The sequence below is a fragment of the Chionomys nivalis genome, chromosome 2 (genome assembly GCF_950005125.1).
Source record: "Chionomys nivalis chromosome 2, mChiNiv1.1, whole genome shotgun sequence".
Lineage (NCBI taxonomy): Eukaryota > Metazoa > Chordata > Mammalia > Rodentia > Cricetidae > Chionomys > Chionomys nivalis.
Genome location: NC_080087.1, coordinates 4,468,913 through 4,491,444, shown reverse-complemented (window position 1 = coordinate 4,491,444; position 22,532 = coordinate 4,468,913). Strand labels below are relative to the sequence as shown.

General features: G+C 45.9%; 1 protein-coding gene across 5 annotated transcripts; it reads left to right on the top strand.

Annotated features, from left to right (window-relative positions):
- The first annotated feature begins 59 nt into the window (after window positions 1-59).
- On the top strand, window positions 60-22,322 carry Ermard (ER membrane associated RNA degradation). Of its 5 annotated transcripts, XR_009056676.1 has the most exons (19): window positions 92-486; window positions 702-870; window positions 1,435-1,574; window positions 2,626-2,727; window positions 3,298-3,387; window positions 4,471-4,568; window positions 5,302-5,438; window positions 6,016-6,130; window positions 7,041-7,143; window positions 7,869-7,898; window positions 8,695-8,763; window positions 9,694-9,867; window positions 13,422-13,505; window positions 15,363-15,439; window positions 15,975-16,100; window positions 16,422-16,640; window positions 17,637-17,750; window positions 19,980-20,252; window positions 21,474-22,322. XR_009056676.1 is itself a non-coding variant. In XM_057761752.1 (18 exons), exons 1-18 carry the CDS (start codon window positions 74-76, stop codon window positions 20,164-20,166), a joined length of 2,040 nt encoding a protein of 679 aa, XP_057617735.1. In that variant the 5' UTR covers window positions 60-73; the 3' UTR covers window positions 20,167-22,322. The 5 variants fall into 5 exon arrangements, 4 of the variants coding, with proteins under 4 accessions (XP_057617735.1, XP_057617734.1, XP_057617736.1 ...); XM_057761752.1 differs by lacking the exon at window positions 92-486 and adding an exon at window positions 60-79 and having other exon boundaries at window positions 19,980-22,322; XM_057761751.1 differs by having other exon boundaries at window positions 19,980-22,322.
- Window positions 22,323-22,532: the final 210 nt, after the last annotated feature.

Genomic DNA, 22,532 nt, shown 5'->3' with positions numbered 1-22,532 from the left:
CCGCAGTCGCGTCCCGGAAGTCGCGGCGGAAAGACGTGCATCATCAGAGAGCGCCACGTCCAAGCCGGAAGCGATGGAGGTAGGGTGACTGCCGCCTACAGGGGGTTCCCGCGCGGCCCTGTCCAGACCTGGTCACTGTCCTGGGATTCCTGCGGGGTGGGGACGGACATTGCTAGTCGGTGTCGCCCTAGTGGCAGGCCCGAAGCAGGATGATAAGCTGCAGGGAAAGCCAATGTACACAACACCGTGTTTGATGACCGGGAGGAAGCGTGGTGGAAACAGAAAAGTCGGGATCCGTCATTCCACGCACCTCCTCGGTGCTTCTCGGCCTGAAATTGTGTTCCATACCAAGGACGGAAATGTTCTGTTCCCCCACTCTCTGTGAAGAACCGCTGATTTTGATCACTGCGGCATAAAGGAGTATCAGAGGGAATGGCAATGCATTTTCAAAAATCCCGCGAACCTCTGAACACCGGCATCAGCAAGGTTGATTAAAAAAACGATTCAAGGCTTTCAACATGCACTTTAAAGCAGACCCATAAAATACGCTTCGTGTCTAAGCACGGTTAGACACATGCAGCTATTGCGGTATCCAGACAGCATATTAACAGCTTCCCTCCCTTAGTTCTGTCTGTACTTAAGATAGGATTTTCTTTTGACTTGGATGTAACAGTGAGTGCCCTTTATGTTTTATATTACAGATTTTAACAGAAGATCCCATTACCACATGCCTTTCTCCTTCAGTGCATGACTTGATTTGTAACCTTGGCTTTGAACTCAGAGAAAAATGTGATATCAATAGCATTGTCACTCAAGATGGTGAAGTACTCTGGAAAGCAATTACAGACCGCATGTGCTATGCAGAATCAGGTTTGTATTGTCAGTCAGTACCATTCCACTTGAAATGTTTTGGCCTGTAAGACCCTCCTTGGTTCTTTTTCTTGGAGCATGTAATAATGTAGTTGTCAGAGGAGAAAAAGAAAACTGGAAAATATAGAAAAGTCAAGACATGCTTAGCTGAGAAAATTGTGTGTGAGCAGGAGGCAGCCAGGGATGCTGGAATCCATCTCAGGGCCTGGATTCGCTAGTCACTAGGTGAATATACAGCATGGATACCTGGATACAGGACAAGACAGAGTGGGGTGGTGTGCCTCCATCGTGTTCCTCAGAACAGCACCTACTTGACACTATGGATTATTTCTGCAATTCGATAATTTTTAGTTGATTGTGAGTGGCTAAAACTATAGCTGCACGTTCCTCACTGGTAGTAAAGCCTTCTGCAATTCATTTCTACTGAGCTGCAAGGACATTTACCATATCTCCAGTTATAAGCTGCTTGATTTTGGAACATTTTGCAATTAAAACTTTTCTTTTTTTTTTTTTTCATCCTGTGGCATACAGCTGTGGAACTAAAACATATTTCTCCTCCTATAGGGCAGAGTCTGGATTACAGGGAAAGCGTACGACTGCTGGGTCCTGTCTGTGAGGCCATCCATCTACATACCGTGTCTCTGACCAGGGCACAGTTTGAAATGAAGTATTCACGATGGTTCCAGTGGACAGCCTATCCAGAGGTTTGACATTTGCACAGCTCTAGAAATAAAAGACTTTGGAACTTGGAAATCCTCATTATTTGCCAAGTTAAGGGTGTCTTTTTCCATTTTGGCCTTCTAATGTTGAAGAGGTCCTGGGAGCTGCAAGAGAAATCCAAGTAGTTTATCTATAGTATCTGAAGCCTGAGTTGAGGAACACACTTTGAACAACTTTTGGGCTCAACTAGGGAGGCATTTGTCTTAGACTTATATTGCTGTGAAGAGACACCATGACCACGACAACAGGAAAGCATTTGACTGGGGCTGGCTTACAGTCTACTGGGTTATTTCATTGTCATCATGGTGAGAAGCAGGGCAGCAAGGAGGCAGACACGGTTGGAGCGGGAGCTACGAGGCAACAGAAAGTGACCTGGCTTGAGCTTCCTCCAACAAGGCCACACCTACTCCAACAATAGCGCCGCTCCCTGTGGGCCAGGAATCCAAACAGAGTCTCTGGGGGCCATTCCCATTCACACCACCACAGCAGTAGAAAATAAAGTCCACTTTAGCATCAGGACAGAACTCCCAGGGAGACAATCACAAGGTTAGATCAGAGAGTAGGTGCTTGGTTTCTTCATAGTGAATTGTAAAATATATAGTCATTGGGGTCCTGATGCAAGTATTGTGTGGTTTGCTTTTTTCTTTTCCTATGTTTCATCTGACACAGGAGCATAATAAAGCAGTACCTGTAATATCTGATTCCAAAACAGTCTGGTAAGGTGAGCTGCCTTAGAGGAGCTAAACTAAATTATTACAGGAAATAAGGAGTAGGTCAAAATATTTGGTTTCACTATTATGCCAGACTTATGCTTTGAATAAACATTTAAAGAAAGAACTTTCAAAGAACTCTTTATGTATTAAATAATTTTATTATAATATTTCAGTAGACGCTATTTGCTTATCCCAAACATTTAAATGTAGCAGTTGAAATATTGAGGCTTGAATTCAGAATAGTAGTAACTCAAAAATAATTTTTGTTTTGAGGATGATTTTCCTTCAGTCTGAGCTCTAATGTGTGTTTTGCTCTAAATAGCTGTTTCTTGAAATATTTGATACCTTGGAAGACTTGCACTCCGCTGCTATCTCCCTCGGTGTGATGAAACTGACTTCCTGTCTGGAGCGAGCCTTAGGTGATGTGAGTGTGGGGGTCCTCGTTGTTTGCTAGATTGCCTGGATGAACACAAAACCTTCAGATTTCTTGATTTTTATTATTTTTTTTCCTGTAAAATACAATGTTTTTCTTTTCATATAATTAAGAAATCCTAGTACCTGTGAGCTGGGAGAAGTTTCAATAGATCCAAGTACTTTCTGTGTAAGCACGCGTTCCTGGATTTAGATTACAGCACCCATGTTTAAAAAATGAAAAGCTGTGTATGGTTGCTTCTACACTGGGCGTGGGGAGAGAGAAAGTGGACAGAGGATCACTGGGGCTTTCTGGCCTCTGTTCTAGCTCTAGTTTCAGTAAAAGACCTTCTGTCCAGAGAATAAGATGGAGAGTGACTGAGTAAGACACCCGATGTTGTCCTCTGGCCTCTGGTGTGTGCAGCCAGCACGCACGCACACACACACATGCACACACACACGGAAGGAAATCTGTCTAGCACTTTTCTTTGCTCATTTGTGCTATACATCATAAATGATGCTCTGTTTTAAAATACTGCCTCATTGTAATGCAGTTATTATATGATTTCTGTTTGAACTTTAGGTGTTTTTACTGATTGGAAAGGAGTGCCCCTTCCTTCTGAGAGATCTTCTTGCCTCTGCAGAGCTTGCACAAGTCTTTGGGCACGCTGCGGTAAGTGTGTGCACAGCACGTAAAGCAGAGAGGAGCTGGCGCGAGCTGTAGGGATAAGCCCCACCCATTGGGGGCGTGTTCACCTCGGGCTAATGTTTACTGATAAATCTGCTCGGCAAGATCCCTGCAGCCCTTTTTTCTCTGCTTTCCTGTTCTCTGCGGGAACCTGTGGTCCTGTAAGTCTATTTCTCCATTAAAGCTGTATATATTTTTATAATCTGTCTGTATTCATTTACGTCGTTACAACGAGCTGTTCTTTTGATCCTCTAAGACGACAGTACTCTGGGAGCGCTAACCATCTCATGGATTTAAGTTCTTCTTCCTTCCGCCGGGAACTGTCCTGCCTGCACTATTCCAGGATCTCTCTCCCCAGATGCCATGGTGTTGGGATAACCACATAGGTCCAGCCGGAGAGACAGTTAGAGCATATCACTGTATTCAGTGAAGTATTCACAGTGCTTGTACTAAGTCGCTGCAGCCCGTGGTTAGCACTTTGGAATGATAGTATGGCATTTTTGTCCTAAAATACCTGTGTTTTAGCAGGTAAGACTTTGTACGTTTTGCAGTTATCCAGACTTAGAGTGGCAAAAAAAAAAAAAAAAAAAAAATAGAACTTGGTAAGAAATTACAGAGGCTGTTACACTTCTCAGAATGTTCTAGAGGGACTGTAATCAAGAGACTTCAGACTAAATGGTGCCATGTGGGCAGCTCAGTGAGGCAGAAGACTAGAAAGAACGGCCATCTTAGTTGGACCGGAATTCCACCAGACTCACTATTTGGGGCTGAGACATCCAGACACCGTCTCCAGTGAGCCCTCCCAATGCTCACTGGATCATCTCCCTTGCCAGCCTGAAAACGGTTTTCTGGTCAAGAGCCTGAAATGGGGTTCCCACAAGTTGTCCTCTGACCTCTACATCCTGGCACACACCAATGAAACTGCATAAAATTTTGGTGTTAGTTTCATTGTTACTATGTTATACTGGCAGAAGCTTTTGGCTCTCTTAGTTCTAAGGGAGCAGCAAACACTGTAGGAGTGAGTTTATTTACTCTGCTAGTCAGTAATCTGCTCTCTTAATGGATTAGATGGACGTACTGAAAGTCTTCATCGGGTCTCCCTGTGGACTCAACCTGAGGAACATCCTGTGGCACGGCTTTGCTGCCCCTCAAGACATCCCTCCAAAGTAAGTTGTTGGCTGGGTGACTTTCCTCCTTAGTCTGCTTCAGAATGTGTGTTATGTCGAATCTCCTAAGAGGAGAGGGTTAACTGTGAAAGGTGGGAGAATGTTGGTGCCTCACACCCCGAGAACACACCCAGAAGCCTGGATAGGCAGGAGCCCGGCGTCCTGAGATCTCAGTGGATAGGGAGGAGCCCAGCGTCCTTCCTGAGATCTCAGTGGATAGGCAGGAGCCCAGGCGTCCTGAGATCTCAGTGGATAGGCAGGAGCCCAGGCGTCCTGAGATCTCAGTGGATAGGCAGGAGCCCAGCGTCCGTCCTGAGATCTCAGTAGATAGGCAGGAGCCCAGCATCTGTCCTGAGATCTCAGTGGATAGGCAGGAGCCCAGGTGTCCTGAGCTCTCAGTGGTCTTCCTTGCTGATGCTCAGCTTAGCTCCATCTGTGGAGAGTTCTGGAGTTTGATGGTTTCTTTCTTAATTCTTTTATGTTTTATTTTCATTGGTTCATGCACACATGCAGCACAGCATTTGTGTGGAAGTCAAAGGACAACTGTGGGGAGGGGGTCTTCCCTTCCAGATGTGGTCCAGCCCTTAGCCTGAGGTCTGCAGCTGGGCTGTTGCCTCCTTCGCCTGCTGACCCATCTCAGTCCTCCTTCCTGCATAATTTTAGCATTTTTTTTCCTAAGAAAAGTGCTTTGTGTGTAGACTAGGTTCATTTTCTGGTTTCTGCTCGTCCCTAGGTACTGTTCAGCTATGCTGTTGTTCACAGCAGGACTGGGCCAGTTGCTGAAGAGCTACCTTCACCAAACGAAAGTCACATTGGCACATCGACCTTTTGCCACTCTTACAAACCTAGAGGACGTGATTGTTTTTCCTGGCAAGTTCTGTGTTTCACACTGCCCCCTTACGTCTTCATGGAGACTTAGATTCCTGGTGAAGTACTTACTACCATTGCCAAGTTGGCTTTGTGAGTGACTTGAAGACCTTTTAAGCTTCCCCACTTCTAGCTGTCCTGGGCGCTGTCGGGGACCCTGAGAGTCACAGATAGAGTTGACCTCTTCCTCAGATGTGCTACCCTTCAGAACAACTTGGGGCCACTCATGTTGTTTTCCAGTCCTCTCACCCTGTCTGCATCTGTGCTCATAGCCATTTTATCAGCTGGGCCAGCCTACAAAGGGCTGCCTGTATCCCCTGAGAACGCATCCTCCCCCTCCTCCTTGTCAGTGTGATGAATGAGGGTACCCTGAGGGCACTCTCAGGTGCTGCCCAAGTCCCTAAAGTTCATTTGCCCATTTCCTCTTGGCAGGCTTCCTGAGGCCACCCCTCTGTGGCTGTAGGTCAGGCTCTCTTTAGGAGTGCTCTGCCCCAGGTCAGTCCATCCGTCCATATGTGCTCCTGGCTTCTTTTGGTTGGCTGCTGTGACTGTATTTATAAAGATGCTTGCTCTTCCACAGGTGTTACCTATGAGGTGCTCTCAGCAGTAGAGAATGCCATGATGAACTCCGCCTTCGTATTAAAAGCCATGTTACCATATTGGGAACTGGCAGTGGCCAAGTTCAAAGTACACAGGTAACAAGGGTGGTGTGGTGGTGTTGGTGCTTAGATGCCAGGTCTGCTCTGTGCCCTTCGCTGTCTGAAAGTCACCCACTGTCCTGACTGAGAAGAGGAGAGACTGATGCAGATCAGGCTCAGTACAGAGTGTTTTTCTTTGATAACTTAGACAGGCTGTAACTGTTTCAAGTGTTCCCTGTCATCCTCTTGGGTACAATTGATAGAACTTTTTTGGTTTTTCTGGACAGGGTTTCTCTGTAACAGTCCTAGCTGTCCTGGAACTCACTTTGTAGACCAGGCTGGCCTCTAACTCATTGACATCCGCCTACCTCTGCTTCCCAGTTGCTGAGATTAAAGGGTGCACCACCACTTGCTGGCCATATAACTTTATTTTTTAAGAATAAACTTCTTAGTTTATTTTCTGAGTCCTTGCTGTAAGAAAAACTTGAACCTAGCATTACAGGTGTGCTTGCTCATTGGGTTCCCTCACAGGCCAACCCTGTGTGACAGCCAGGAGCAGCACGTTTTCAGGGAAGCAGAGACCAGAGAACTAATCAGTTGGTCCTTGCTGGTCTGCAGTAACCTCGTTCTTGGATTCACTTTGCACTTCAGCTGCCCTCTGGAGCTTTGTTCTGGCCGTCCTCAGAGGTGATGGGCAGCATACACAGATCTTTGATGGCATTTTGTTCTACGGAAACTACTAAAGACATTTCATTAAGATCAAAACACCAAAAATGGCCGACTAGGCTGCCGTTCTCTACCTCACTCTAGGGCCACGTTGGCCGTCTAGGCTGCCATGTTCCACCTCACTCTCAGTGCCACGTTGGTCATCTAGGCTGTTGTGCTCTACCTCACTCTAGTGCCACGTTGGCCGTCTAGGCTGCAGTGCAGTTGCTGCAGCATTTGTTGATTTCCTCGGATTCCACAGGTTTGCTGACTGCACCACGCTGTTGCTGTCACAGCTAGAAGCTGGACTCAGGAGAGTTTTTGCTGCAGTTAACAAATGCCCTGCTAGACTCCTCACGGCCGAGGTACACGTGTTTCTGCTACTCACTGTGCCTGTGGGGACTATATTGATGATCTTCTGTGGCTGTTTGGAAGTTTTAAAGGGTAGAGATGTAGCTAAGTTGGCTAAGCACTTGCCTAATGTAGACAGAGGCTGTCCAGACCCAAAATAATCACACAGAAACTATATTAATTGAAACACTGTTTGGCCAATGACTCTAGCGTATTCCTAGCTAAATATTACATCTAAAATGAACTCATTCCTATTATTTTATGTATTGCCACAAGGCTCGTGGTTTACCAATAAGGTTCTGGGAGCATCTGTCTCCTTCAGTAGCTACATAGTGTCTCCCTAACTAAGCCTACTCCTCTCTCTCTACATCTCTCTTCAGATTTTCTGTCTGGTTTTACTCTATTAAGCCATTGGCCGAAAACAGCTTCTTTATTAACTAATGGGAATAAACATTCACAACGTACAGAGGGGAATCCCACATCCGCCTGATATGTACAAAACCCTGGGTTCAATCCCTTACAGTACACACACACACACACACACAAAACATACACATCATCCTCATCATCACATCTTATTTGCTGTTAAAGCACACAATTATTTTAATTGTGATTATGTAAGATGGTGTCCTTTAAACTTCATGTTATGAAAGCAGCACCTTCTGAGAGCCAGAATTGTTTTTCTTTGATGATATTACTGTTTTAATTATTTCTCTTTTATCTCTTCCCCTTTCTACAGTCAACAATTCTATATACCACATTTGATGAAGTAAGTAGTCAAATTTGCAAAAAACCTTGGAAAATAATCATCCTCTTTTAAATACAAATTAAAACACAATGATTAGGGCTGGGGAGATGGTTCAGTGGTTAGGAGCACTTGCTGTTGTTGCGGAAGACCTGGGTTGGATTCCAAGAACTTGTATGGTGGCTCGTAGCCATGCATAGGTGGTACATGGTGCACATGCATACATGCAGGCAAATACTTACACACATAAAATAAGTAAATTTAAAGTAATTTAATACTATGAATTAAAATCCACAAAGATTAAGTAGCATACTTACAGGAAAGTGTTGATAAGCAAGAAGGAGAAGCTTGTGCTAGATTTGAATACAGCACCAGGGCCATATTTCAGTGGATTGAATGCTTGAATGGTGTTCATGAAGCTTGGGTTGATTCTCCAGCACTGAGTACACCCAGCACGGTGGCACACACCTGAATCCCATCCCTGGTGATGTAGAGGCAGGATTTGAAGGCAACTTGTAATACATGAAACTTGTTTCAAATAAATAAAGCTTTCAGGTTAAGTTTGAGGCCCAGTATTATTAATCTCATTTCTGAGGTTGTACAAACACAGAGTTGGAAAATGCAAACAGATTGACACCATTGGCTGTAACCACTGTTGAGAACAGCTGCCCTTAGCCAGTGCAACAACATTAGAAATCAAATATTCTGACTGTGTATAGATCAGTGTCCGTGTATGTGCAGGTCCATGAATCGGGGTTGTTGGATGCTTGTGCGTGTGTCAGTTTAACAGCTTATTGATTAATCTATTTTGGTGTTTTAGATACTGGCAAAGCACTTGAATGATGGTAGCATCAGCCGGCTTCCTCATTTCCTGGGAGAGCCTGCCATGGTAAAGTACCGGGCATCTCCAGTCCTAGGTCTTTCTGTTTATAAGCTGGTATCTCGAGCAGCGTGAACGTGTTTGCGGTGTGCTCGGCAGCCGGCCTGCTGCTGTGCTGTTACAGACACCCATAGGGGTGCCTGCATATAGGCACTGGGCTTGTTTATTCTGGTGACTGCCATGCCCTTTGAATGCCTGATGACCTTGTGTCTCTTAAGTGTTGGATGAAACAGAATTAATGTTTTGACCCCCTTTTCAGTCAGCATTTAATATTTTATGAGGATGCTACAGTGACTGCTCTAGACTACAGTAGCTACTTTTTGTTTATTCTGCCACACTGAGAGACGATCTGGATTCTACTTCCCATTCCTTATGTGATTCTGGCATCCCTTCCTGCCCTGTCGTGAGTCCCTGGACTCGTCCTGTGTTGCCAGTCTGCCCACATCAGTGGTTTCCTGACCTTTTCTCTGTAGTCTGGCAGAGAGAGGTTTTGGGCAGCTACTGTTAAGGGGAGCAAGCAGCTATGTTTGTTGATGTAAGATGCAGGAGTGGTCTACGGGTAAGTGCAGGGGAAAGGACTGGACCAATGGACACCTGCTTGGGTCTGCTCATTCCAGCAAGAGCAGCAACTTAAGACTTCTTTCGGATGTTTATTTTCCTTCCAGATAGGAGGGTCAGAGTAGCAAAGATGGGAGTGCCTAGGCTGCAGCTCCTTCCAGGCTGCAGCCTCCGTGGTTGGTCCTCAGCTCCTGCAGGCAGGCTGTACAGAGCATGCGCTCCCCACCCCAGTTCCAGCTGCAAGACAGGGTGAATGCCCTCTTTGAGACTCATATTTCCCATTAGTTTGTAAACAAGCCAGGGACTGCTTGGAACCCTGCCTTCTGCTCTTCCCTTTGCTCACAACACTAACAGAATGCCTCTCTGTTAATTTTCTAAAAGGAATTCTTGTGGGATTTCCTGAACTATCAGGAGGGTCCTCGTATCCGGGACCGTCTAAGCCATGGAGAGATCAATTTACGTGAATTTCCGAGAGAAGCAGCCAGCCAGCTGCTCACGTTCTCCCTGGTGCTTCTGCTCAGGTTCACTGAGGAAGACACGTTGTCAGAGCTGAAGGTACCACAGGGGGGAGGGTGGCTGGATCTACCGCCTCTAGCAATGGAAGAACCTGTCTGATTTTTCAAATGTGATTATCTGTTCATCATTTTTCATTTTAATTTAAATTATAGTCTTCATCAGAATAACTATAAATTAACAGCATACATGTATGAAAATCAGAGTTGTGAATCTGAAATAATTTGTCCTCTCTTAAACACCTTTGCCTTTGCTCTTAATAGCAGTGTTGGTGTTAAAAACCAAAGAACAGGTTATAAACACGATTAGCCAAATGCAGGAAACCCCTACAAGTATATGTCAAATTGATGGAACAGGGTATTTGCATTTCTGAAACGAATTATTTTGTTAAAGTGAATAATTTCAGTTATAATATTGTAGGTGATATTTTTTTAATTGCTTAACAGTCCAAGCAAGCTGGGCGGTGGTGGCACATGTCTTTAATCCAAGCACTTGTGGGGCAGAGACAGGTGAAACTCCGTGAGTTCGAGGCCAGCCAGGTCAACAGAGTGAGTTCCAGGATAGGTTCCAAAGCTACACAAGGAAGCCCTGTCTCAACATAAATAAATAATAAAGTCCAACCCATCAGGAACCCCCTTTGCCAGAAATGGAAACAGTTAAAAGTTGATGTCCTTGCTTCTCTGTCTTTCCATGGTGCCTCCAGATGGGCTCAACAGGAAGAAAGCTTTGTTCTTTAAACAGTGTTTTTCACTAGTGTAGCTTGGGTCTCTGCTGTGTCTGTTCTCTTTGTTAGTGCCTGCCATTCTGTTGCATCAGTAGACCATCTTTTATCTAAACCATCTCCGTTGATGTGTGAGCTGTGCCTTTGCCTGATGGAACTCCCTGTAACGGTGGGCTGAGGACTGTGTTCATATGTTAGCAAGGCCTGTGTTCATATGTTAGGAAGGCCTGTGTTCATATGTTAGCAAGGCCTGTGTTCATATGTTAGGAAATCCTTTGTTCATATGTTAGGAAAGTCTGTGTTCATATGTTAGGAAGGCCTGTGTTCATATGTTAGCAAGGCCTGTGTTCATATGTTAGGAAGGCCTTTGTTCATATGTTAGGAAAGTCTGTGTTCATATGTTAGGAAGGCCTGTGTTCATATGTTAGCAAGGCCTGTGTTCATATGTTAGCAAGGCCTGTGCTCATATGTTAGGAAAGCCTTTGTTCATATGTTAGGAAAGTCTGTGTTCATATGTTAGGAAGGCCTGTGTTCATATGTTAGCAAGGCCTGTGTTCATATGTTAGCAAGGCCTGTGTTCATATGTTAGGAAAGTCTGTGTTCATATGTTAGGAAGGCCTGTGTTCATATGTTAGCAAGGCCTGTGTTCATATGTTAGCAAGGCCTGTGTTCATATGTTAGCAAGACCTGTGTTCATATGTTAGGAAAGTCTGTGTTCATATGTTAGGAAGGCCTGTGTTCATATGTTAGCAAGGCCTGTGTTCATATGTTAGGAAGGCCTGTATTCATATGTTAGGAAGGCCTTTGTTCATATGTTAGGAAGGTGTTCATATGTTAGTAAGTTTGCAAAAGCAAAACCCTGTGACTAATATCAGTAAGACCTGGTTTTTCTCCTCACTGTTGCTGCTGTTCCTACATTTTCCCACTGCTTTATTAACCTTGCTCCTGTTCTCAGTGAGGTACCACCTGTTATGGTTTTTTTTTGTTTGTTTTTGTTTTTTGTTTAGCTCCGGTTCCTTTTCCTTTGGCTTCTGCCTTTGATGTCATTCTTGAAAGCTTCTTTGCATTTCAAAAATTATAAACATAATCATTATTTTCCTAGGTTTTTATTTTTGTTTTTTGTTTGTTTTAGTTTGGTTTTGTTTTTTCAAGACAGGGTTTCTCTGTGGCTTTGGAGCCTGTCCTAGAATTAGCTCTTGTAGATCAGACTGGCCTTGAACTCACAGAGATCTACCTGCCTCTGCCTCCCAAGTGCTGGGATTAAAGGTGTACAGCACCACCCAGCCTTTTCCTAGTGGTTTTTTTTATCTTTTGCTCCAGATAGAACTTAGTTCCTCTTGGGAGTGAAGTAAAGAACCTAGTTTTCAGTGTTTTCTTGTTGAAATTGCTAGCAACTTCTCTGAATGCCATCTGGAGAATTGACATCTTTATTCACTGTGCATCAGGCTCCAGCCCTGGACTCCCTTGCTGGAAGCTCTGCCCTCTGCTGAGTCTTCATGACACAGTTTAGTGTGTCATGTCATGACACTAAGGACAATCCCGTTTCTGTCTCCTCGTCTGTTCTCACTGTTTATATTCCATGTGAGCTATGTCCTTAAAGTAAACACAGACACGGAAAACAAACTAAAAAGAATAATTTAGTGGAACGACATAGGGAAACTGAACACTGCTCAGTTGGTAGAGTGCTTGCCTAGCATACGTGGAGACCTGGGTTGGCTCCCTAGCACTGCATAAGCCAGCTGTGGTGGCCCACACCTGTAATTCCAGCCCTGGCTCGGAAGGTGAAGGCAGAGGACCCAAAGGTCCTCCTCAGCTCCATGGAGTTTCAGACCAGCCTGGGATGTATAAGACCGTGTCAGAGAAAAACGTTATCAGTAATAAGTATGTCCTGACTTCAGGCCTGTGATGAGTGCGGACCCCTCCCTCCCCTTCACACTGCACTCAGTTTTCTGTCTGAAAATACGTCTTGAGTCTATTACCCCATGTTATTCCGTCACCACCACCTGCCCGAACCCCTCACTTCCTGGGGTGCTCGCTCTGACAGCCTTTCCCCTTCCCGTCCTCAGCACGGCGCCAGACCCCTCGGATATCACCTTCCTCTATGGAGGCTGTCTGTGACTTCATGTCCTAGAGCAGAAGGAGCGCTCTATCCTGCCTGAAGGCATACTCTGTCCCCCAGTGCTTATTCCAGCCCTCATCTCCAGCCTTCACAAGTCTCTGCCCAGCTGGAACCACAGCCACGGGGATGCTGCCCACAACATGGCTGTGGCTCTGGCCAGCGGTTATCAGCAAATGAGAAGTTGACCATGTCCCCAGCACTTTGATCTTGTGGTCATTTCAGGCATTTGCTCTGTACTGTTGAGAAAATGGCAGTTTGTGCCCTGACTCTGCCAGCTTTCGGCCCCCTGACTTTATCCTTTTGTAGTGTGCAGTGGCTGGCCTGGGTTTGCAGTTAGATATTTGTAACAGCTGATGGAATATATTATAATATTTTATCCTTGTTTTTTAATATTTATATGTTCAGCAAGTAACTGTTTATGGTCATGTAATTCTCTTCTAATTGTATTGATTTTCAGTCCTTGAAAATTTCCCTTTTTTCTTAGGATCCTTTTCTCCTTAGGTATTTGTTGTTTTGCCATGCTCTGGACAGGGTGGATGTGATCTTTGTAAATTATAGTGGCCAGTTAGCTCCATTTCAGTCAGCTGGTGACTACCAGCTCCATCCTACTTTAGTGAAGAGTTTTACCGTGCTTTAGATGAGTAGGGTTATTTCACAATCGTGAAAGATTGGGACCCTTAAGTGACTGTGATTCAGAAGAAGACACCATAATGACATCATTATATACAACGACTAAAAGCAATGTTTCCAAACTAGGAGGAAGCAGGAATACAGTTGCTGGTTAGTCTAGCTGAAGGCTACAGATCCCGCTGCCACCCAGCCTTCCAGCTTCAAAAACAGGTATGCCACATGCGGTGTTTGGGAGTCGGGACCACGCGTGACACTGCTCTTCCTTCAGAGACATCAGAAGGGCCCCAGGGCTTTGTCTGCTCAGTCTTCTGAGCTTACAGCTCAAGTTCTATGTCTCAGAGTTAAAGGTGGTTTTAGTCTCAAGGATGACAGGTGGAGTATTTAGCATGCAGCCTCTTGTTACTGCTCACTGCCCAGAGAGAGAAGCAAGTTTTATTAAGTGAGAAATGTCATTTTTTTCTTCTACCATATAAGACAACTTTCTGTTAACTTATAATTTTAAAAAACAAACTTTCAAGCATTTCCATCAGGTAGTTTGGGGAATTATTTCAAATGCTTTATACTCTTTTTTTTAAAAAAAATTTTTATGTAGGGGCTGCAGTATATATGCATAAATATATAAGCGCAGGTGCCCTTGGAGCCAGAGGTCTCTGATCCACTAGAACTGAGTTACAGGTGTAAGCCACACAGCAGGTGTTGGGACTTGAACTCAGGTCCTCTGTAGGAGTAGTACTTGCTGTTAACCACTGAGCATCTCCCAGCCCTCAGACGATGGGAGACAGGACAAGAACGGCCATGAATGTCAGTCACACTCAGAATGGCTCTTGCACCCTCACAGGGCTGTGTGCACTGGTATGTGAGCGTAGGGGAGACCTAGAAAGGCAGTGTCAGAGGCCAAGACTGACCAGTGCTGTCTTCTGACAAACACATCCATGGTGAGACTTTCCCTGGGGAGATGTGAGCAAACATTGGTTCTCTCCAGATAGAGCCCCAACCACAGATCAGAGAACCATTCCACCCAGGTCTGCCACAGTCAACCAGCGAGTTTTGGGAGTTCCTAACAGGAACCTTGATGCCTTAGGCAGCTGCACCTAGTGACGTCCATCCCAGCAACAGTGACAACTCGCAAGGCTACCCTTTAGGGTTCTCTATACAGCTTGTGGTCAGAGAAGCCACGGGTGTTCTCTTCCCAGTGGTTGTCGTGTGCTTTTATAACCATGGGGACGGGCTTTTGAATCTTGTAAGTTTCATAGCTTCCCAAGTCTTCAGAAGGTTCCTCCAGGTGGGGCGTTTGAGTCAGGAGGAAATAGCTAAGCAGCGTGGGTGAGAAGGGGATGCCAGCACACTAGTCTCCGTTCTGTGGCCAAGCAGGAGCATGGAGGATGTCCCTCACGATTCTTTCCAAGGTACCATTATAGAGGACAGGAGGGAAAGTTCTGGAAGGAAGGGAAGCTTCCAGATGGTAGACTATTAGGTGACCTGATTGCTGAGTCCCCAGGCTGTGCCCTTTGTTGTCCTCTGCTATGGCCCCAGGTAGCACCCTGGCTATTTTGGACCCTCATCTGCTATCCGTGTCGTGTGCTGTATAAGTTCATTGCTCTGGTTATTGCTGCTACAGAAAATCGCTCACATTCAGTGTTGTCCACACAGCTGCCACTTCATTTGCTCCTGTTATCCTGGGGCAGGACCTGCTGGAGGATGTTTGTCTTCACCTGGGTGCTGACAAGTGGTGACAGTGTTGACAGGCCTCCCTCCTCTGCGCTTGCTCCCACTCACAGATTGCCAGAGCTAGTCACAGTTCATAGGAGGGACAGGTCCCTCTCAACCAAGGGTGTCATATTTGTGAACATGCTCATCATCACCCCAACAGCAAGGACCAGCAGTATTTGTAACAGTCCATCAAATGAGCATGTGAAACACTTGAGCTCACCATATGCTTTTCAAATATGCAATCTGCAACAGTTTTGCAAATATTCTAGGAAGTGATTCAATATTCATGACAGTTGAAAACCCACTTTCTAGGATATTGTAAAACCTTAGACAGAACAGTCAAATATTTCTACCCAGGTCCTGAGCTGTGAGGAAAGCCTCAGGATGTGGGATGTGCTGCCTTTGCCGGAAGAGCCTCGACAGGAAGCAGCCAGGTGCGTGTCGTCTGGACTGGGTGTACCATGGCTGGCAGGTGCAGTCAGCACCAAAGCTCTTCTTCCTTCTTATACTTTGGGAAGGAACTGCTGGGCCAGTTTTTGGCTGTTGAGCACAGACTGGAGGTGTCTGTCGGGAAGATAAGGGGCTCTTCAGTAAGGGTTCAGCAGACATGAGGAAGGTCTGGACCTGAGGAGGAGGAGGAGAAGGAGGAGGAGGAGGAGGAGGAGGAGGAGGAGGAGGAGGAGGAGGAGGAGGAGGAGGAGGAGGAGGAGGAGGAGGAGGAGGAGGAGGGACACAGATTTGGGGACTGCAGACACTTGCACTGGTACTAATCGGGGCAGCCACAGCTCACCTATCTGCACAGTGCCCTGCTCTCAGCTTCTCATGTCACTCACGTTATCTTCTCATGATGCATGTTTTCATTTTGTGTTGGAGATCACGTCCACTGTGCAGTAAACATCATTTTATATTATCAATAATGTGGGAGTTTTAATCATTGGCATATACCTTTAAATATCGTGTGTTCTTCAGATTAGAAGATAATTCTGAAGCACATGCCTGCAACTCTTTAATTAGCAAGATTCTGTGTGAGCTCTGTCGCCATGTGCCTGGGAGTACCTCTGCTGTAGGTGGCTCGGATGGTCTTCCCCCCGAGAGGTGAGTACTGAGGAACCATACTGGTAGTTTATGGTAGCAGACGAGACTTACTGTTTCCACTCTGAACTTTAGCAGTTTGGTATTGTGTCCCAGAAGAGGTCGTCAAATGAGGTTAGGTGATCTTTGTGCAAGTGGCACATGTCTAGTGAAGTCACCATGTGTAGTGAGATCATCTGTTCACTGCAGCTGCATTTCACCTACCTGTCACTTGCTGAGGTACCACTTGTACCAGCAGACCCAGACCAACACAGGTTCAGGAAAAGAGATGGCAGTGGCAGCCCCTGGTGTTGTGTGTGCCTGATTGCTGCGCTCCCCCTGCAGGTGGCCGCAGCTGCTCCAGGAACTCTGCAGCACACGAGTTCCTACCCTCTTCTGCCCCAGACTCATCCTAGAAGTTGTGGTTGTGCTCCGAGGCATCAGCTCCCAATGCCAGCGCGTGTCTGCCCAGGTCATTGCCTCTTTGCAGCTGAGACACAGGCAGTGGGTGGAGCGCAGGCTGCGCTCGAGGCAGCGTCAGAACTATCTGTGCATGCTTAACAGGTAGGCCCTTCCCCTCCTCAGCACCCTCTACTCAAGCTGCCAGAGAATAATTATGGTGTATATGTTTTATAGAAATTTTAAATTTTACCTGTGGGAATGGATCCCACCACCCAAGCGACTGTGTGGACTTAAGCCCGAGAGCGTGTTCTCTGGATTGACCAGCACTATAGGTCTTCACATTTCCTCGAGAAATAACTGTTCTGGACACATCTAGAACTTTGGGTGAAATGGTGGGGTGTTTCGTAGGCCTAGCAGAACACTTGCCTATTCTGGAAGGCACTGACCTTCCAGAAGTTTCTCAGTGTGCACTCAGATTGTTTATACAGAAGTGCTAAAATGGAGTGCACTGGTTTTAATTATCTCTGCTGGTCTCATGGGCAAAATAAGGTCGGGATTTCATAGGAATTTCTTGGAATCTGGCAAAGTTAGAATACACTTGCTCCTCTTGGTGCGAGTGGACACAGAGCATGGGACCCAGCGCAGTCCCTGGGGCTGACCTGTAAGTGTTCTTGGAGGTGACTGAGACTGAGCCAGACTCAGAAGTTGCTGGTCCCAGGGAGTGAAAGCACTTTGTGACCTGGATGTGAAGGGCAAGGAGGGGCAGGGCAGGGCACAGCAGGGCAGACCTTCAAAGATATTTAGATTTAGGGATACTTTTTAAAGGTGTTGGCAAAACAAACTACATGCTTTTTGTTTTGTTGCTGCCTTTCTTCCCTTCTCATTTTGTCTGTTTTTGTTGTGGTTGTTTTGTTTCGATTTTCATTTTGTTTTGTGTATGTATTGTGTGTGTGTGTTGAAAGAGAGGGCACACTTACAAACAAAGTTGGGTGTGTTGGAAGATGGGGAGGATCTGGGAGGAGTCGGAAAAGGGGAAAATCATGATCAAAATATATAAATTTTTAATTAAAAAAGCTGTTGATTAGGTGACGTGCTGTTTCCTTATGAAAATGGAGAGAGAGGACCGACAGCCTCCTAACTCTGCTTCCTCCTTTCTAGTGTTAGACTTCTGTCTCCTGGGCTTTACCTGATTTTGTTGCTCCTTGCACTGGAGTTGGTCAGTGTTCATGCTGTCCTTGGTAAAAGCGCTCAGGAGCGTCAGCACTATCTCAGGTAAGGTGACCTGCTCAGAAGGAAGGAGATGGTGCTTGGGCGACTTTGAGAAGTGTTGACTCCTCTTGGCTATTCCTTGGTGATGTTTTTAACCCCACAGCTTCTCTTGCTCGTCTTTTCCGTACGATGTGATGCTAAGTTTATGGACATTTGAAACTGCTTCCTTAAAGGCACATTTCACAAAACTGAACCCAGTTTACCTGGGAATCCTCTCAGAACTCGCCAGTCTACAGTTTGGTGCCCACATGCAAGCTGAGTTAAGACTGTAGGGATGGTCTTGGAGGAGGACCCTAAAGTCAGAGCCCTAAGGCAGACCCCGCACATCCAGGTGACTCACGGTCACTTCAGTTGTATATAGCTAATGGTGTCGACTTAAGGAGTCTACCTTTCTGCAGCATCCAGGTCTAGGGAATCTGAAACTGGAGAAAACCTTTATGTAGCCCACTCCACCTGCAGAGGTCCCAGAGCCCACCAGACTCCTTAGTTCAGATGGTATCCTGTGGTCAGTTGTCTGTAACTGTGTGACGTAGCCTCCATCCATGCCCACAAGTTTTTCGTATCTTAGCTGGCTTTATGCTGTACTTGGCAAGGGGTAGGAATCCTTATGTATTATGGATTACAGTGATGTAGGGGTGTTTGGGTGTGTCTATGTGTGTGTGGTGTGGAGGGTATATGTGGGGACTGGTATGTGGTGTGTGTGTGTGTGTGTGTGTTTTAGACAGGGTCTCATTATGTAATCTTGACTGGCCTAGAACTCACTATGTAGTCCAGGCTAGCCTTAAACTCACAGAGGTCAGCCTGCCTCTGCTTTCCGGGCGTTGGAGTTAAGGGCATATGCCAGCCACCATGTCGAGATTTTTAGATACTCCTAAAAAAGTATTTTTTTCAATTACTCCGGGGGAGGAGGATTGAGGGGGGAGTTGTGAAAGTCAGAAGAGGACTTTGTGCCGTATGGTCTATCCTTCCACCTTACGTGAGTTCCTGATTGAACTCAGGCCAGCAGACTTGCTTGGTGAGTACCGTACCTGTTGGACCGTTCCTGGCCTGCACTGGTGTTTCAATTGCCCAATTGACCCAACCTGGAGATGCAAGTTTCAGCTGAAGAATGTTTTAGATCAGGTTGGCCTGTGGGCATGTTTGTAGAAATTGTCTTGATTGTTGATTGGTGTAGAAGAGCACAGCCCATTGTAGCCCATTGTAGATGGCACCATTCCCTGGACCCTGGACCCTGAGCACTAAACAGGCAGCGTGAGTGCATCTGTTTCTCTCTGATCTTGACTTTGGATGCGGTCTGGCCACATCTCAGGCTCCTGCCACTGTGCTTCCCCTCAATGGTAGACCGTAACCTGGACTTCTAAGCCAGATGAGCCCCTTCTTCCCCTAAGCTGATTTTTATAAGGTGGTCTTATCACAGCAGCAAAAATGAAACCAGGACGTGCGTAGATGAACAGAGCTGAGGCAAGTGCAGATAGCACGCCCGGAAAGCAGTGTGCAAGGCTGGTGATGACGTTGGGGACTCAGCCTTATACCACTGACACGTGATCTGTAGCCTCTCTGTGTGCTGCGTGGTGCTGCGTGTCATCCGTGGCATCTGGCCACATGCTAGTAACACTCTCCCAGTGGCATCACCAAGAGTCCCTAGGAGAGGAGCTTCTCCCTAGACCAAGGCTCTGTGGGTTTCGTTATACGATTCATTTGACATATTTATAAAAATTATATAAATAGTTATGGGAAAGTCTCCACTACTCAGGAAACTGGGGGGAGTCTAAAAATGTAAAAATGATGTTTATCCTAGTCAGCTGGGATATCTTTAAGGAAACTGTTTTCAACGGTGGCACAGTAATGGGGTTTCTCTTGAGAGAGACATGGCAGCACAGAGGGAAGAGAGCCATGATGCCACGTTAGCACCCAGAGAGACTTGTGGGTCCTTCTCTCACTGCGTGTCTGTCATGTCTCAGTCTGAGCCTGATGGCCCTGGAGTCTTTGGAATTTTGTCCCATCTCTGAGAAACATCATGTCAAGATCTGAGAAGAGTCTGGGACTCGTAGCTCATCCCAGCTGACAGCATTGGCCTCCACATTTTTGCTTTCTCTAGTTTCTCTTACTTTCATTTTGCATGCATTTCTTCTTGAATCCACACACAGTTATTTCCAAGAGAAGACATGTATGCTGCTATGTTTATAACAGCACAGACAAAGAAACTAAAATTCCTCTCTGTCTTTCCAACAGGTTCTTAAAGTTGATTCTGCAGTACACCGAGAACCTCGCGGCCTATACTAACCAAGAGAAGAACAAATGGAACGAAGCCATCAGTCTTACACATGCAGTTCTGTTGAGAATTTGGACTTTCAGTGAGAAGAAACAAATGTTGATGCATTTAGCCAAAAACTCCACAAATCAAGTTGACACAAGTTGACAAGGAAAACAAAAGTCAGGCTCCTTATGGTCATAAGAGAAAACTCAAGTAGATTCAACAGCAATTGAGTTGGGTAGCATCCAAAGGTGGGATGGATTCTGTGGTCACTCTGGTCATGGACCAGGAGTGCTGGTATTCTCGGGGATAATGGAGTCATTCCACGGGGTGAAGAAATAGTTGAATGTCTAGGAGAGACAGAAGACCAAGACATGAGAGAGGGAAAGCAACAGCCTTACTGAAGGAAGGGCTATGAGGGGACCCACTGCAGTGGGTATTTTAATAGGGCCCCCGTCCTCACCTTTCCCTTACTGGTTCTGTTTAGAGTCTTCCCTCTGCCTGGTGTCTCTTTGCACAGTGTCTCCTGTGTAGTAATAGGAACGGAGGCGGGGCTGCGTCCCGCCACCCGGCTAGCTTTACCCGAAATAATTACACGGAAACTGTATTCTTTTAAACACTGCCTGGCCCATTAGTTCCAGCCTCTTATTGGCTAGCTCTTACATATTGATCTAACCCATTTCTAATATTCTGTGTAGCACCACAAGCTGGCTTACCAGGGAAGATCTTAACCTGCGTCTGTCTGGAGTGGGAGAATCATGGCGACTCACTGACTCGGCTTCTTTCTCCCAGCATTCTGTTCTGTTTACTCCACCCACCTAAGGGTTGGCCTATCAAATGGGCCTAGGCAGTTTCTTTATTAATTAACCAATGAAAGCAACAGATTAGAAAGAAATCACTCCCACATCACTCCTAGGAACAAGAAGATGCCATCCAAGAGAGGCTGCTTTTGCTTTCCCTGTCTACCTCTGCCCCTTTAATTCTCCCCCAGGGCTCAAGCTGTCCTTTCTCTGAAGCTTTCTGGTTTGGTGTCCTTGTGACCCCTAAGCTAGTCTTAATGCCTGCAGCAGGTCCTCATGGTGCACATTGGAGGCTGTGGTCACTGCTTTGCCCCTAGTTGCCCTGAAGCACATGGCTTCACATGTCTTGTTAATCACGTGCTCATTTTAGAAGCTATCTTGTAGCTAGAGTCTAGTCATACAGACGGTGGGGGTGGGCTAGTTACAGTTACCCCTGGGAGCAGGATCATGTTCATCTGTGCTCATTTCATGGGTGACTAATAAGCACTAGGAACCTGTGAAGGTGGAGGTCACAGAGGTGGGTGATGGACCCCAGGTCCCCAGTGAGCGTTTAGCAACGAATACATTTCAAGATGTGAAGGCTGAGTGTAGGAGGCTCTGAAAAGTTGGAGGAGAAGAGGTCATTTTCATTGAATCCCAAGAGTTCGTTGAAATGCCACTTGGTTGTTTCAGGATCTGGGAAGAGAGTCTTCCACCTCAGTTGCAGTGGCTGCATTGCCTGCATGTGTGAGAATGCACTTCGCCACCCAACCTCAGTGGGTCATGGCTTCTTGGATCCACCTTTCAGATCTTGACTGGATACGTCCTGCAGCCACCAGAGAAAAGTTTCCTGTGACACTGAACTGAGCCATGGAGAAGACTTTGGGGTGCTTTGTACCAGCCGCACGTTCTGCTTGTTCCTTTGTACTTCTAACCCCACCCCCAACATACACACCAGTCAGTTTTTGGATGAAAGAGTAAAAGTACCAAGACACAGTTTATCAGTTGGATTTAACACCTTATTTAAAGGAACAGTACCCTACATGGTGCCGTATCTTCAGTGAGTCCCGTGAAGGACACATGATCCACACATGTGAAGATGTATTCGATATCTCTTCAAGAACATCTTGTTCTTATGCATAATGACTTGTCCTCGTGTGTCAATCAGGGACACATGATCGTGAGTCCTTTATTACATCACTTCAAGGAAATGTAGTCCATATACATGACAGCGTGCCCTGCGTCACATCAGAGGTCCCTAATTCATGCACAAGCCGTTCTCAGCCCATCTACCCTTTTGTGTGTCGTCATTTGTTGTAGCGCAGCAGGAGGTGTTCTGTTTGTTCTGTTACTGTAGTGTGGAAATTGGTAGCCGTCCTAGTAGGTCAAGATCAGAGTTCTTTACTATGTGGCGTCTCTACCTTTTGAAGTTAACTAAAAAGCAGTTTGATACTTGAACCTTATAAATATCTTTTTACCATGGACCCTCTCCAAATGCTGATAGTTCTTGCCTCTCAACCCTCTTTGTTAATTAAATGTTTGTTCTGGTTTTTTTTTTTTTTTTTAATTTTTACTGTGAGCTCCATGTTGGCTTTCAATTTCCTCAAGAAAGATATCTCTTAGGTGTGGTGATACATGCTTGTAATTCCAGTACTCGGAAGCCAGAATCATGAGGATCAAAAGATTGCCACCAGCCTGGTCTACGTAAGGAGACCGCGTGTTTGTGTGTGTGTGTGTGTGTGTGTGTGTGTG